The sequence below is a fragment of the Fistularia commersonii genome, chromosome 16 (assembly GCF_037954325.1).
Source record: "Fistularia commersonii isolate RoL2024-O1a breed Wild chromosome 16, RoL_Fcom_v1.0, whole genome shotgun sequence".
Lineage (NCBI taxonomy): Eukaryota > Metazoa > Chordata > Actinopteri > Syngnathiformes > Fistulariidae > Fistularia > Fistularia commersonii.
Window position 1 is genome coordinate 12,937,501 of NC_141299.1, and position 15,587 is coordinate 12,953,087.

At 37.3% G+C, this 15,587-nt stretch overlaps 1 protein-coding gene across 8 annotated transcripts in view; it reads left to right on the plus strand.

Annotated features, from left to right (window-relative positions):
• Window positions 1-15,587, plus strand: part of ttll7 (tubulin tyrosine ligase-like family, member 7) — a 66,012-nt gene that overhangs the window by 24,699 nt on the left and 25,726 nt on the right. For all 8 annotated transcript variants that reach the window (XM_086162210.1, XM_086162211.1, XM_086162212.1 and 5 more), the window contains exons 10-14: window positions 4,382-4,476; window positions 5,880-6,027; window positions 6,940-7,013; window positions 10,186-10,321; window positions 13,472-13,558. In XM_086162210.1, the coding sequence (XP_086018336.1) occupies window positions 4,382-4,476; window positions 5,880-6,027; window positions 6,940-7,013; window positions 10,186-10,321; window positions 13,472-13,558 (540 nt within the window). The remainder of the gene's footprint in view (window positions 1-4,381; window positions 4,477-5,879; window positions 6,028-6,939; window positions 7,014-10,185; window positions 10,322-13,471; window positions 13,559-15,587) is intronic.

A 15,587-nucleotide genomic window follows, 5' to 3' on the forward strand; every position in this document is an offset into this window, starting at 1 on the left:
GAATACTCTTGGACCCCAGGTATGTTTTATTGATCAATTCTATCATGCTTGCAAAGAATTGGGTGAAGATTAAGTGTTCATCTTTGTCTTTTATGGGTTTGAGTGCTTCACCATTTCCATGGCTATCAGTATTTCTGTGCACCATTGACTCACAACATCTATTTGTGTGCACATATCTTAGTGAAACTTTGTCATCTCAAACAATTACACCCTGCCAGCCAGCTACTCAGGCCTGTCCTTTTTGACCGGTGGCTGAGCTAAGTGTTGTGAACTTTGCCAATACCTCAACTTGTGTTATCCACTGTCCAACTTGACCACTACAACTGATACGTACAAACAAAACTAAGTTTGATAAAAAGGGCTGAAACAAGAGCAAGACTTAAAAGGGTGGCTGGCTTTCTATCTTTCTGTCATTCTGCTACTCATGCTCATGCTCTCTCTCTCTTTTTCCATGCCACTATTGTACAGCAACAAACACTCCATTCTGACAGCGGTTGAACTGTGCCGACACCCTCGAGTGTGCATAGCAGAATGGGAGACTTGTCAAAGCAGTGGTTGTTTACACTCTGCCTGGAATAATAAGAGGGGGTCATTTTTCTGAACCAATTAATCACGAGCAGCCCTTGCACTTGTTTGACAAGTATTCCAGACACTGAATAGATGTTGATCGGGGGGAAGCAATTTGTCGCAGAAAGAAGGCAGCTGATTGTTGTTGATCCATTGCAATTGTGATGTTATTAGGGTCATTATTACAAAAAGCACAAACTGTTTGATGGCCACTAAATTTTTAACAATGAGCCATGTGATCACTGATTAGAATTCTCTTTTAAGAGTTTACATTAATTTACAATGATAAAAATCAAGCAAAAACTAGTATTCATCCGAGCAAAATCCAAAGAATGCTGGTGCATTAAAGAGAAAGGTCTTATAACGGCATTAAAAATGTTTCCATAATATTTGCATGACATTAATGTATTTGTTAAGTGTCCTGCACCAACACTAGATTCATATTTAGTCAGTGAAAGGGATGAAAAAAACTGATATGGAAGTCCAGGTAACCTGCACCTAGAATTTATGTCTTAGAAATTGCTTAAATTTCTGAATTTGATGACTGCTCTTAAATTTGTACCTGAAAGAGTGATTACCAAAGTAATAATTGACCTGAAACAATTACATTAATATCAGATAAAATACAAGGTTTGTCTCGGCTCTGTCATTGTCTGTGTCAAAATCTCAGTCTCTCAAGTGAGGAAAATATATGTAATATGTACAAAATGATTTGCAGTACACCCACTGAACTTGTCATGTTGAATTGGGTGATCAGAAAAGGATTAAGCTGTTCTGTGAAATGTTACTGGCTGATATATTCTTTTTCCTGTGGACTCATTTGGCTTTTTGAGTAAAAGACATTTGGACCGTATTCATTTAATGCTGATGCTGAACCGAATCAAAGAAGGAGTAAAAGCAGTGTCTAATCTTTTCATCTGACATTTTTATTGAATGCATCTTGGAGTCACTGAGGGATCCTTTAAGACCTTGCCAGAGTCACTTAAGGAAGTCAGAGCGGGGGGTTTGGGAGCTTGCAGGGGTTTCATTAGGACCATACTAGCCCAACTTCCTCTGCCAGAGAGAAAAAAAAACACGGGAACACATACAGATTGAATAAGAGGTAGCAGCTAGAGTGACCAGAAAATGTGGTGAGAGACATTAAAAACAAAGTGGAAAGTGAAACTTGCCAGGAGGAGTGTGACTGGCTGTGCTTAGAAAGACACCAAAAAATTTTGAGGATCAGTGAGACAATGAGTGCTGTGATGCAGTCTACCCTGTGACAGCTTGACACAATAAATCAAACTAAGAAATGAAGACAAGTAACAAGACAACCGTTGCTAGGATCAGTGACAGCCTAGTTGTTACTCATAGGCAACAGCACTTGAAAGCCATTCTCATTTCATTGTGGCTGTCATTATCAGGGTGTACTTAAATAAAAATAGACCTCTGTTCTCCTATTGCATTTTTTTCGTTGGTATGATACTGCAGGTAGAGGTGTTGCATCATTTTCAACACAGTGGAGTAACCTATATATTCTTGACTTCTTAGAATTGACTGAAAGATTTGAATAGGTTCCCTTTTTGTCATACATTCACCAGCTCCTACCTCTCAGATACCTTTTGATAAATGTTTGCTATGTTAAAAAACATGTCAGATGGCACACATTCTTCATCATGTTTACATTGAGACATGTCATTTTTGAATATGATGGTTCTCTCCTTGACATCATCAAAGAGAAACAAGTGGTATCGGTCCAACAAGCTCAGAAAAGGTTTTGTGGATTAAAAAAGATTGCAAGAACTGGTTCTTAAGTTTACTGAAATCTACTTAGTCATGCCCTGCTAATTTGTTCTCTGAACTGTTACTATCTTTTATTCAGAAAAAAAACATGAGTAGCTATCAAAGGGGACTCTGCATCATTATTGATGCCTTTTTTTACTTCTTCTTTTTGTCGGTCACAATCGAAATGACCTGCAATTAGTCATTAGCTATCTGTTACATAGTTTTTAACACAGCCAGCACTCTGGCTTTCAATTCCTGATTTGGTTGTGGTTGTGAATTATTATTTAATTAGTTCGGAAGACAGGGATGAAATACAGGAAGGAGTTTTTAAGTGCAAGCCATTTTGCAAATGGCTTTTTAAGAACTTTTGAGTTTGGTTGCTCATTTTCATAAATGAATCTTTATCCCCTCAAATATATGACTATAAATTTATAAGATATAACTGCTACACTCATTGGTATTACAATACGTCTGTCATTGTTTGTAAACTTTGATAAATAATGTGGTTCAACATTCTGGCTATGATGCTGCTATGGAATGGAAAACTGTAGTGTGTAGTTTTGGAATGAAAAAACTAGAGGAAAAAGAAAAATGCATGCACTCACAAAAAAATTAGGTCACGTGATAAAAAATGTATTGGTGAACATTCTTGATAAATTTTTTTCCTCACAAATTTTCCCCAAGATAATTATTCGTCAAATCAATTGAACGTACTGTTATTGTGGATTGTTATATCCCTGGTCTACCTTGTGTGCTGTGTTCAAGGGTCTAATTTGATATATTCCTATTCCTATGTTCTACAAGTATTTGTGAAAATTCATTCATCATTTTCATAAATACTTGTGCAACTCTTAGAAACTTATTCAAGAGAATTATTTTTTAAAAATACAACAAACTACATCAGAATTTTAGTTGGTGTTCTCTGCACTGTTTGAAGACACCTCATAGGATAATATTCCAGTCAGGATTGCCAAAATATTAATTGATCTCTTACTCTACTCCTCATTTGCTTGTCTTTTGGTGGTCACGCACACTTCATGTTTTAATTACAGCTCAGTGTCTTGCTATAGAAAGTACATTCTGGCTCAACCAATCATGGGATTTCCAGATCAATCATTTTGAGTATTCTCATATTGCTTTCCAGCAAAGCTCATTTGTGATCCTCAGCCCTTCTAACATAGACACAGTTTTTTGATTTTTGTTTGACTTCTCTGTGATGCAGCAAGAGTGATTTTCTTATATCAGTACTTTTCAATTGGACCTTAGCTTTTTTTAGAGACCTAAAAATTTTTGTTCATGTGTACCATTGTCTTTGGACAGAGTACAATGTGAGGGCCACCTTTTTTCTAAATGGGTTAACATTTTTAGGTGAGATCTCTTATTTAATCTGTTTGATGTCAATGTTATAGAATAGAATAGCCTTTCATTGTCATGGCATTTCAAAACTGCAAAGAAATTGTAAAGAAACTAAAGTGTTTTCTACAACCATTTAAGTAGAAAACTATTGGCAGAAATGCCAAGGATTGTAGGTTCCATCCTTGCCCTTACGTGAGCTTACCATTTATGGGGGGCATCACTTTCCCCTGCATTATCTGTATGTGTAGTGCTTTACTTCCAAGAAAGTATTCCACTATGCTGTTTGTACACGATAGCAACTTCAGAGGCAGCCTAACCTCTCAGCCAACTTAAGGGCAAGATGACTGTAGGTAACAGGTAGGTGGGAAGCGTAAGGTATAACAACTGACAATATCTAATGTCCATGACTGGCAATATGGACTTTTTTCATTGATTCTTGCAAAAGATTCTCGTAAATGTTTCTGGCAAAATGTATAATGTAGTCAAATGTAAGCTTCAATCAATTTTGGCTGAATTTCATTAGTAGCCTAGAGCACTTAGTTTTGATGTGAAATTAGTAAACCTTAGAGAACCATTCAAAAAATGCTGTCTGTGAAGACAAAGGACTGAACTTTGCAAACATCAATATGAACTTCCACAGTTTACAAAAATATTTTAAATCAGAATGTGTAACCTGTCTCTTTTTCTTTGGCAGATTAATCGAGCTCCAAGTTTTGGAACTGATCAGAAGATTGATTATGATGTGAAGAAAGGGGTTCTACTCAATGCTCTTAAACTCCTCAACATTAGGTACTGCTCACATTTGACACTTAGGAAATCCATCATGTAGCCTATTTACTGCGGAGGCAGTCCAAGATTATTATTTTATGGGGTTCTGACAGTTTAATTGTCCTCCACAATATCTGTGTTTGTTTTTAAAGTGATGCGATGGGAAAAAGTGTTTCGTGAATTTTGCACCCTTCATTCAAATACAATGTACAGTATGTTTATATGGTTTATTTTTAAATGCAAGTTGTAACAAGTGTTTCATTGAGTAGCACAATTATATATATATATATATATATATATATATATGTGTGTAGATATATATGTGTGTATGTGTTTCATTATATACTACTTAATTCCCAAGTGACAATGTGTATGTTAACTGATTGATTATTGCACACCAGACCTCTGCATCTCTGCCCTCTATGGCTATTCTTCTCTTACTACTCTAAATATAGTCTGCTTTTCACACATATAGACCAATATGATGCTGATACACACAATGGATGCGTTAGATGCAGTACAGTAGATATAATTTAGTTCGGTCTGGTGTGTGACGTAACCATTCCATGTTATTCTTCTGTCTAGCTTCGGTATATGCAAACAAATTGGTGATCAAATTGATTTGTTTTGTGGCTGTTTTTTTGCCTTCCCAAAAAATGAAAAATTGAATTTCAGGTTGTAAAAACAAATCATGGAAGGACCTGAAAGTTAAAGAGTTGTTCTTACTATTGGACGAACTGCTCATGCTGAACTGAATGAGAGCTTTGTTCTACCTCTGTCAGTTCTGCTTTTAGTAATGCGTTTGCTTCCCTTAAGGGAGGGTTTGTGGCTTCTGACTACTCACTACACCACTGTATCAACATTGAATCAATTCAGACCCAGTCATGCGTGGACATTGATGCACCTCTACACCAAACACTCAATATTCAGTTTAAAAGGCCAGTAATCGACAAAATTAATTGCCCTTATCCCCAACAGAAATGCCGAACTTGTTTAAAATTACCTCTTTGGTCCTTTTTGTTCATGGGTATTTGTTTTGCTTGTCTTGCATGGAATTTATTCTTGAATAATTAGGTGTTTTGTGGGATTTTTTTTTTGTGACATCACAAATTCAGTTTTAAAATTACAAATGAGTCCAGCACTGTACTTTTTATCCTACAAGACGCCATTCATATTCATATGCAGTCTTGAAACAATAAATAAGCAACATATACAAATAGATCGCAAAAGAGCGACATATACAAATAGTACGCATAAGAGCAGTGTAAAGTTGTAAACCTAAATGTAAATTTTGTTTGAAAAAGATTTACTTCTTGACAAAAGCAAATTATGTGGCATTGAAAAAATATGCTTCAATATGTTATGTTTATTTATCATACATATCATACGTTTATCATACATTGTATTTGTTTATTTTCATCCAGAGCCAGTGATAAAAAACGCAACCTTGCTCAGCAAAAGGCAGAAGCACAGAGGAGGCTCTACGGCCATGGCTCCATGAAGAAACTATCAGCTTCCTCCTCAGACTGGGAGAAACAACGTCATACACTGGAGCGAAGAAGAGAGGAGTTGGTAAAGCACTTAGAAACGGATATTAGATAAAAAATAGATACATATCTATTCAGTTAAATTATATTATTGATAATAAAGTGAACCAAAAACAGAAATCAACATTTTGTACTGATAGGTTGTATCTGAAATATTGCCATGGTTCAGTTCACGTTACTATCGATTGAAGGGCTTTTTTAAGAATCAGCTCTTATTTACTGTTATGTATAGCATTGCTGGAAAAATATCTTTTCATGATTATCAATAGAAATTATGATTATAGAGTAAACATTTCGAACATAGATGGAATTGGCCTCATATAAAGAAAAAGGCTCAAAAAAGATGAACTGACATCGTAATATAAGTTGTATAATATGCCTGCGCTCTTAACCTACAACCATTTCTAATTGGTGAAGCCTTGGCCTAGAAGAGAGGTCATCAGGTTGTCTCCAACCTTCTCTGGGTGTGATGACCTTTACTACTCAAGTTGTCGGGTCAGCAGTGACATAATGGTCATTCTATGTAAATAGGTTTTTGTAAGTGGTATCAAAGTCGATAATTGTACAAGCTTTATCTCTTCAAGAATATGATTTAAAAGCCAAGAGGCCCAGATGGAAAAATTGAACCAGTTTTACAGTGCAGTCTGGACTTTAGAATTGCCAGTAAGGTCAGAGGTGGGCTGTGAGCTGTCTAATATGGTCGCAGCATTTCTGTTATGTAGCTTGACATGACCCTTTTCAATCATAGAAATGCTCTAGTTTAAAGACCAAACTGATAAGATTGTGGATTTTTAAGGTTTAGGAGGATATGGGTATGTCTTGGTTATTTATTAGACAATGTCTTGTAAATACTGCCATGTAAAAACTTACTGTCCTGTCTTCCATGAGCTGAATTCGACTTGAACGATATTATGCTTTGCTTTTTTCTGACGTTTAGAAAGAACGACTGGCACAAGTCCGCAAGCAGATTTGCAGAGAGGAGCATGAAAAACAACATCTGGGGAACTATAGGTAAGGAACAAGCAAAACAGCCAGTGAGAGGGTACTATACCCTCCAGGAACCCCACCCACAATAGCAGTGCCAGCCTTACATTTATGGAGCCATTTGTAGAGCTTTAAACTCTCAGGAGAATAAAAAATGCTGCCGAAAGTTAAAGTAAACAAAAGGATAGACCAACTGACTTCCTGGCTCTCTCTCTTTTTCAATGGAAATACATTATTTACATTATTTTACTAGGTTATGAGTCGCCATTTTCGAAAATCAGTTGGCTCATAAACACTTGCCTTTTATGTTTTCTTTACAAGTCCAAGTGATTTTTTGACTTATCAAGTGAGTGAATGGCAAGAAAAGATGAGTACGGGTCCCAGCTTGCATGAATTGCAGTCAACTCCCTCTACGATTCAGACAGGTAATCAGTCAGTTAATCAAAAAGTTGGAGTCCCGCCTGGAGTGACTGTAATAGAGACCTCTCAACATAAAAATGGTATTCTGGCAAAGCTCATTAACTCACACTTTTTATGAGAGGGGTTTTGATAATGAATGTAATTGTTCAAAATTTTGATAACCCTTTTTCATCAAGTAGACACAGTCCATCTCCCAATGGCATCAAAGGAATATTCAGCTAGTCGGTGCATTTCACCTTCATTTTACAAGCAGCTGCAATTGATAAATGTTTAATACATATAAACTTGTCAAATGTTTTATACAGATTATAAGAATAGTATTCTTTCTATTTTAAACAAAAACATTTGAAAGGATAACAGCTGCTGCGAGGTCCTTAAATTCACTGATCTATGTAGCCCTTTGACTGACACATCAAAGTAAAAATATATATATAAATTTGTATCAAATCCTGTACTGATACATATGCCATAAGCATGATTAAATAGTATCAGACAGTCAAATTAAGAACATTGTCAGGTGAAGACTTGAGTGTGTTGAACCCCAGGGCAGCTTCTTGCACTGTGGAATGATGCTGGTGCAAGAGCTGGTAGCATTGCTATCTAGAAATAGCTGGATCCTCCTCACAAAATTAGTTTTAAAACCAAATCCTCAAGACGGGGAGGACTCTCTTCTAGCATTTCTCAGGGTTAAGTCCTTTGGGCAAGTATCAGAATACTCACAAGTGCCTGGTAGAGCAGCAATGAGTTAGACACCATGGCGGGGCATAATATTGTTCATAAGTGTACATACTACCAGAACATTCGCAGATACTCGGGTGAAAGAGAGAGTAGAGCCGAGTAAACTGATCATGAACTGGTGTTGAGCTGGAGTAGATGAAAAATCTGCTGGACATACCTGGATAACTCCAGTTAGTTTGAGTCCAATATGGACTTTGTGAAGGTCCCTATCATACAGTCTTCAAGTGGAATTGGCCATATTCTGGTGCAGGTAGGGGACACAGAATCAAAGCGGGCCATGTTTAGGGTCTTAACAGTGCAAGTGGTTTCTGTGATCAGAAGGTCAAAGGTACTTGTTGTGGTGGCTGGAGAACACTTTGGTAAACACCAGCTCCAAAGAAAGCGGTCAAGCGGAAGACGCAGAAAGACTTCCGTTTTTGTGGTTGCAGAAGTACAAATCTGGCTGTGGGAGGATTTTGGAAAGACCAAGTAGAAAGGAGAGGTTCTGGAAAACCATCAAATGGTCCTGGAAAGGGAAGCAGTGCTTGGTCAAAGCAGTTTGCGGCATGGAAAGAGACTCTGACCTCTACTGGAAACAACGTTGGGTGTAGAATATAGCACTTTGAGGACTGTCATGGCTAACAAGCACATATGTGTATCATCAGGGACAATGCCAATGAAGTGGAGGACAGGAATGGTTGTCCCCATTATTTGAAAGGGTTACTAGAGGGTGTGTACCAACTACATTGGGTTGACACTGCTCAGTCTCTTGGGGAATACTTCAACAAGGGCACCGGAAAGGAGTCTCTTGGTGATTATAGAACCTATGAATTAAATAAGAACAATGTTGATTCTGTCCAGGTCATTAGACAGCTATTCACTCTCACTGGGATCCTGCAGGATTCATGAGAGTTCAGTCAACCTTTCAACATGTACTCAGTGGACTTGGAAAACACATAAGGCTGCATCCCATGAGGTGTTCAGTGGGGATTGCTATGGGAGAAAGAGGTCCTTTTTGTTGTTGTTATGAGCCATACAGTCCACATTCTCCGTACATCAACTGTGCTGTCAGATAGCCTCAGACTCCACCTGGGTCGCCCCTTATTATGCATTCTTGTCCATTTTGAGCTTTATTACCACAGTCAGGGGTAGGAAAGTGTTGAATATTGGGACCTAAGAACCTGACCTCTGTCTGGCCTCCGGTCTCTTATCAAGAGCAAGAGTGCGTTTCTGGGCACATGGATACCTAGCCACCGGAATCAGCTTAGTGAAACAATTGTTTTTATGATGGTGATGGTGCTTATGATGATGACTAAATAGGTTGTTGGTATAAATGTACAATTCAGTCAGAAAAGGAGGGGTTTTTATATGTCCCTGACCCACGATGTCAAACACAAAAATAGATCAGTCAGCTTAGTTTTGAGGCCACAAAACTGTTGGAACATGTATTAATTAATAATAGAGATACAACATATAAATAAGAAAAAAAACTTACAGCCCCCACTAGTCATTTGTTCAATCTTCTTCCAAGGTACAGTTTTTAGGGTCCCCAGGTAAACCTCTTTCTTAATGTCATCTCCTACTATACTCTTCCTCCTTGATCTGGCCACTCATTTTTCTTTGGGTTCCCCATGATTTTAAACCTTCCATTGAATTAAGTATAATTCTACATGCCTGTGTTGTCCCTCCTCCTGTTTTCTCTCCATTTTTCACTCTCACCTGCTGTGCCTTGACCTCTCTGTGCCTCCTTTCTTCGATCTTCTCTCCATCGCCTTCTTTTCTTTATCCCTACTCTCCTTTTCCCCATTCTCCTCTTTTCCCTTCTCTGTTTGTTTCTGTTTCCCAACAACTACTTCCTCCTTTCTATTTCTGTCACCACTCTTGGACTCTCCTTTTTGCCCACATTTTTCTCCTTTTTGTCCATTCCATCCTTTTTGCCCTCTTCATTATGAATCCCAACTATTTTCTGTCTATTCTTCTCTATTCATGCCCCCTGTTTCTCCTCATTTCTTGCTCCTTTCTCATTTCTGTGTGTATGTGTCTGTGTGTCTGTGGCCTACAGACGCATTTACCCCCCGGATGACAAGCTGCTGTTGGAAAAGTATGAAAGCCTGCTCTCGGCTGCCTTTCAGACCTTCCTTGCCGGGCGAGCTGCTTCACTTCAGAAGGAAATGAATAATCCTCTGAAACAAATGAAGGCACGTACATCAGTGGCACTCTGTCACTTAAACACGGACATGTGTATACACATACACACACACACACACACACATTGAGAGATTCACACTTTGTTGTAAACCACAGAGACTCGGCCACAAACATACACACAATCTACAGAGAGATATGGACAAACAGATTGCAACAAAAAAGTCCATTGTGATCCTGCTGACAGAAACAAAATACGGTGTGCAAATAATGTGAAAATGTGTCCCACAATAAGTTTCCGTTTGAATATGTAAGTTCTTCTGTGGAATATTTGGCACTCTTTCAACTGCCATCCACTCTGTCTCTACAAATATATTTACTGTACTTTATGCATGAGATTTTAAAAGTAAATCATATCCAACACAACGTTGTTACTTTTGCTTCTACATGCTTTCCAGGTTTATGTTTCCTCTTTTTATGTTTTCCTACTGTAGTTTTTATCATATCTGTCAACGTTAGATGTGAAGAGGTTTCAAAGTGCTTTGCCATGTCTGTCCATACATCTATACCCTCTACACCTAAAAGCAGACATAAAGGAAACCATGTGTTAACATAAGAAATAAGAACAACTTTATTTATCCTGAAGGAAATTGTTGCACATGGACATGCACAGTTGTAGAAGTCATGTATGTACATAAATGCAAAAGAATATTGCCTCTATCGCTTCAGCGAAACTTTAGAGACAAATGAATGCAGGAAGATGGAAATTTCCGCGCCTCATACATTGTGAAAGTGGGTAGGAGTGACAAAGATACTGAGAAATGTGTAGTACTTAAGTGGAGATGAGAGTAGGATAAAAATATATTTAGGACAAATGTGTAATGTATTTCTGCCGGTTTTTGCTTAGACACTATGATAGCTTTATTTCATAGCTGTAAGAATCAAAAGGATAGGTTTCAAACATTTAAGAGAAGTATTTTTCTCACTCCTCTTTTGATTTCATTAAGGTCAAAAATAAATGAAACAAAAGATAGAAATACACTGGGGATTGCTTTATGGTGTATTCATATACATTTATATACAACTATTATATGAACTATTATATGAAATGCAGATAAAAAAGTTAAAACACAAAAGAATGGGTTTTGCCACCAAGTTAATAGTGAATAACCATTAATGACCAAACACCTTGATATCAAACATCACAAAATCACTATAAGTAGATTCCCTGGAAATGTAAATTCTTTGGGGAAACACTGAAGCCAGTTTTTTCTGATGAAATGTCTGGTGCCTTACAGAAGCATGGATGCAAACATGCACCGAATGAATAATGCAAAAACTAAAGCATCAACGTTTTCAGAAGTGTAAAAAATGCTTGTTGATATGGAATTTGCCAAAAACATATCCAAGTAATATATATGAGTATACTATAGTCCTTGAATATTGTTTTTATTTATGATTTTTTTAGATTCACAACTAAATATTTAAATTACTGTAAAGTATACCTGAAGATGATCCAATTTAAAACATACAGAAAAGTAAAATTTATACATACATTTTTGTTCCACGCAGTCACTGTCAGGTTAGATATGTATTGAATAATTTGAAGTCATTAGATTGACTGCAAGTATACACAAGTATGTTAAATATTCTCTGTTTATAAGATATGTAACCACCACAGCTTTTCTGGGAACGTCAGCCTTTAGATATTCATAGTCTTGTTATTTGGAAAGTTATTATGTACCCTTTCAAGTAGGTAATCTCTTCAGATACTTTTCCTCAAGATGTCAATCAGTGTTTCAGCAGGGTTGAAACACCAGGCTCAGGAAAGTTTAATTTAGTCAACACAAAGATGCAATCTTTTATAAAGTACCAGAGGATAGAGATATAAAGAATAAATTACAGTTTTTACCTTGCTATCTTATAACATGATCATGATGGACAAAGGGGCGACATGACTGTCTTTATGAAAGAACAGGATGTGTGATCCCAATCTTTCGAATTTAAAATTTCTGAAAATCGAGATATTCAGCAGACCAGAAATTGGTGTAGATATTTTCTCTCTCATTTTTATTTTTTACTTCCAAGATGAGTTTTTCTTCTTTCAATTAGCCTATTATGGCCTGTCATTATCATGGCACAGCGCAATCCTAGCTGCTTCATTGAGAAAATATAACATTGGTAATGTTTTCAATTGTTGTTTGAAAAAATGATTTAAAAAGTGTGAAAAGGTTGACATGCTCCACTGTAACCACTGATCAATGTTATGAAATGAGAATAGTGCATGTAGTGAAGCTTTCACCTCAAAATGGTGGTGAGTTACATTTTCACTTAAAGCCTTTGAATTAAGACCAAATTGTAAAAAAAAAATAAGATAAAGGGTATTAATAAAAAAAATTGTTTATGTAATACTTAGAAGTGGAATGGAGTATCAAATCTTACATTTTTTAGATTAGGTGGCAAATTAAACTATAACTGAACATTTTGTTGTGGTGGACACATTTAGAAGTTAAATTCCTCTCAAATACGTACAGTATAATAATGCAGTGCAACCAAAAGAGCAACATCATGTAAAAGTTCACAAAAAGCTGAGTCGGGTATGTAACATTGAAAAAAGTAGAAACTAAAAACTAAAAACAAACAAACAAAACACATATTGTATATCTACATCTAGACACGTACTCATCACAGTCTCTGAGAGGGTTCAGGGCACAGTGACCTTTTCACAGACCTCCCCAAAGCTGCTGAATGGCTAATATGAAAGAAAACAGCCACTCCTCTCTGTTTACAAGGTAATTGGAGGCTTTAACGAAAATGCAAATCAACATTAATCACCTTTGTCTATGCTAAAGTGGTTGCCAAATGGCAAAGGCCACAGCATACTGACAACTGCTGCGATGCTGCCTTTTCTGAATTGTGCCACTTACCAATTCTGCTTAACAGCAATTTTTTTCTCTGATGTTTCATACTAGCCAGTGAATTATATTGCTTTATTGGTCCCTCACTTATTTTGTCCTTTTTGTAATTTTGCAGGGTAAAAAAAGTTACGACATATCAAAACATTTCACCGCGCATCATTCACTTTTAACTGACCAATATCATATCCCTTATATTACCACAACTTTGCAACAGTGACATGTTCTTTTGTGCTTACTGTGTGTAGCTTTTCAGTATCTTATACTGTACTTACTGTTGGTTTGTAGGAGGAGGACATCTTGGATCTGCTGGAACAATGTGAACTGGATGACGAGAAGCTGATGGGCAAAACCTCCAGACAAAGGGGCCCTAAGGTGAGGGAAAGAGAATAAATCTAGACTGAGAAAAGGGAGCGAAGGGGTGATATGCCTCATGGGACCAAAGAAAACATGCAAAAAATATCAGTGTCAGATGGACCAAAAGGTGTAAGGCATATCCCTGATTATAATGCTGACAGAATTAACATACAAATTATGCAAAAAGATGACTTTTGTAGTTGAAGTGGAAATGAAAATAATTAGGAAGAGGCCCAAAGAGACAACTCCCGTCTCCACTTGAAGGCAACTGTCACATTGTCTCTCTTGTTCTTTTTCGGGGGTTCTTTTTTTGTCCTCCCCCTCTCTTTTTCTCTCTGTCACACACATCTATACGCCCTCTCAATTTCCCACATTACTCCCTCAATCACTTTGCTTCATTTCATCCCTTCACCTCTCCATCCATTTTTGCTCCCCGTACATCTACATCCATCCCACTTGAGGGCTAAATTGGATGGAACACTTGTTCGACAGCGCAGTTCAGTGCTGCATTATAGAGGCCTTAGCCAGAATAAGGACTTGTTTAGACACAATCACAGTTGTCCAAATTAATTTGGGTCCCTTCAGTTTCCACATTGCCAAATGAGTGGAGAGAGACATTCAGAGGAAGAGAAAAAAGGAGACGTGATGGATAAATTCACTCCTCTGGGTGCAGTACCTCGCAAGCCATCTGGTGAAACAGAACAAATGATAGAATAGAGGAGTGAGGCAAAGGGATTAGAGACTAGATTTTGAGGAAAGGAAGGGTCACTAAGGTTTGTTATTGCTCAGGAAACATGAGACATAAAGAATTACGGAGGAGAACAAGTTTCTACAGAGATAAAGACAACATAAGTTTATACCTTATATTATCTTTTTCTGTTTAGGCTGAGCTAGCATTAAGGTTTCTGCTTTTCTTTATATATTGCGTATTTTATGATTGACTTTTGGGACTCAAGTTTTATCACAATCTTATATACAGTCTATGCCTTATACCCTGCATATTTTTCCTCTTAGCCCAGTCTTGCTCATAGAACAGGGCTCGGGCATATCCAAAACAGCTTCTCATCTTCCAAACCTGTTCAAGCAGCTATCGATTTGGCCACTGGATGGTGGAATCTCTTTTCGCATTACAATCATATATCTGTTGTCTTTCATTACTCTGGTATTCCCTATTTCTTTTTTCTTGTCTTTCTCTGACTCCATACTCTGAATCACTTTTCCTCCATGTCAGTCCACATTCTTACAATCCGAGGTGATGGTTATCCAAGAAGCTTTGAATCAAGAGCAGCCAGACTTTGCAGTACCCACTCCTAGATATTTTGCCTCTCATCCAAAGGGATTCTAAGCTCCTTAGAAGGAAACCAAACCATGGGCAATCAAGTTCAGTTACCTTCATTCAGTCCTCATTTTTATTCCTCTCTTGATCACTCTGATGAGTCTGACTTTACCATCATTCTAAACTAATGTGTTAATTTCTTTCTTCTCTGTCAAACAACATCCACCCACAGTCCTAACCTGTGTTATTTGATTATGTTGTTGTGATCAATTCCTGCCTATTCATTCTGGTGGCATTACTGAACTAACTAACCACAGCATGTTGGATGTATAAATGCCTTATTTATCCCATTGGTTTTTGCCCTTCCAAAATGTGAAATAAACACTTGATTTAATGAGGCCCACCTCTTAACAAATGTTAATGTAACAATTCTGTTTAACAAACTGTATAATAAATAGGTAGTTTTTCACAACATTTATGCCAAAGGTTTTATGGCATGAAGACGATCATGTTGCTTCTTGCAGCAACAAGGTTTAAGGGCATTTCATGTCTTACTTTTAAAATGAGATTCCAACAAATGTACACATGTGTTTGCTAACTATGTCACCTCTCTTTCTCACAGTGACAGATGGTAATATGAGCAGCCTAGGGAGGCTGAGCGCAACAACTCTTCAACTTTGCGTTTCCATGTGTGTGTGTCTGAGCGTGCAAGAGTTTGTTTGTGGGTTTTGTGATAATGCCCTTGGGAGTCTGCTTCAGTTTTAGACCTGT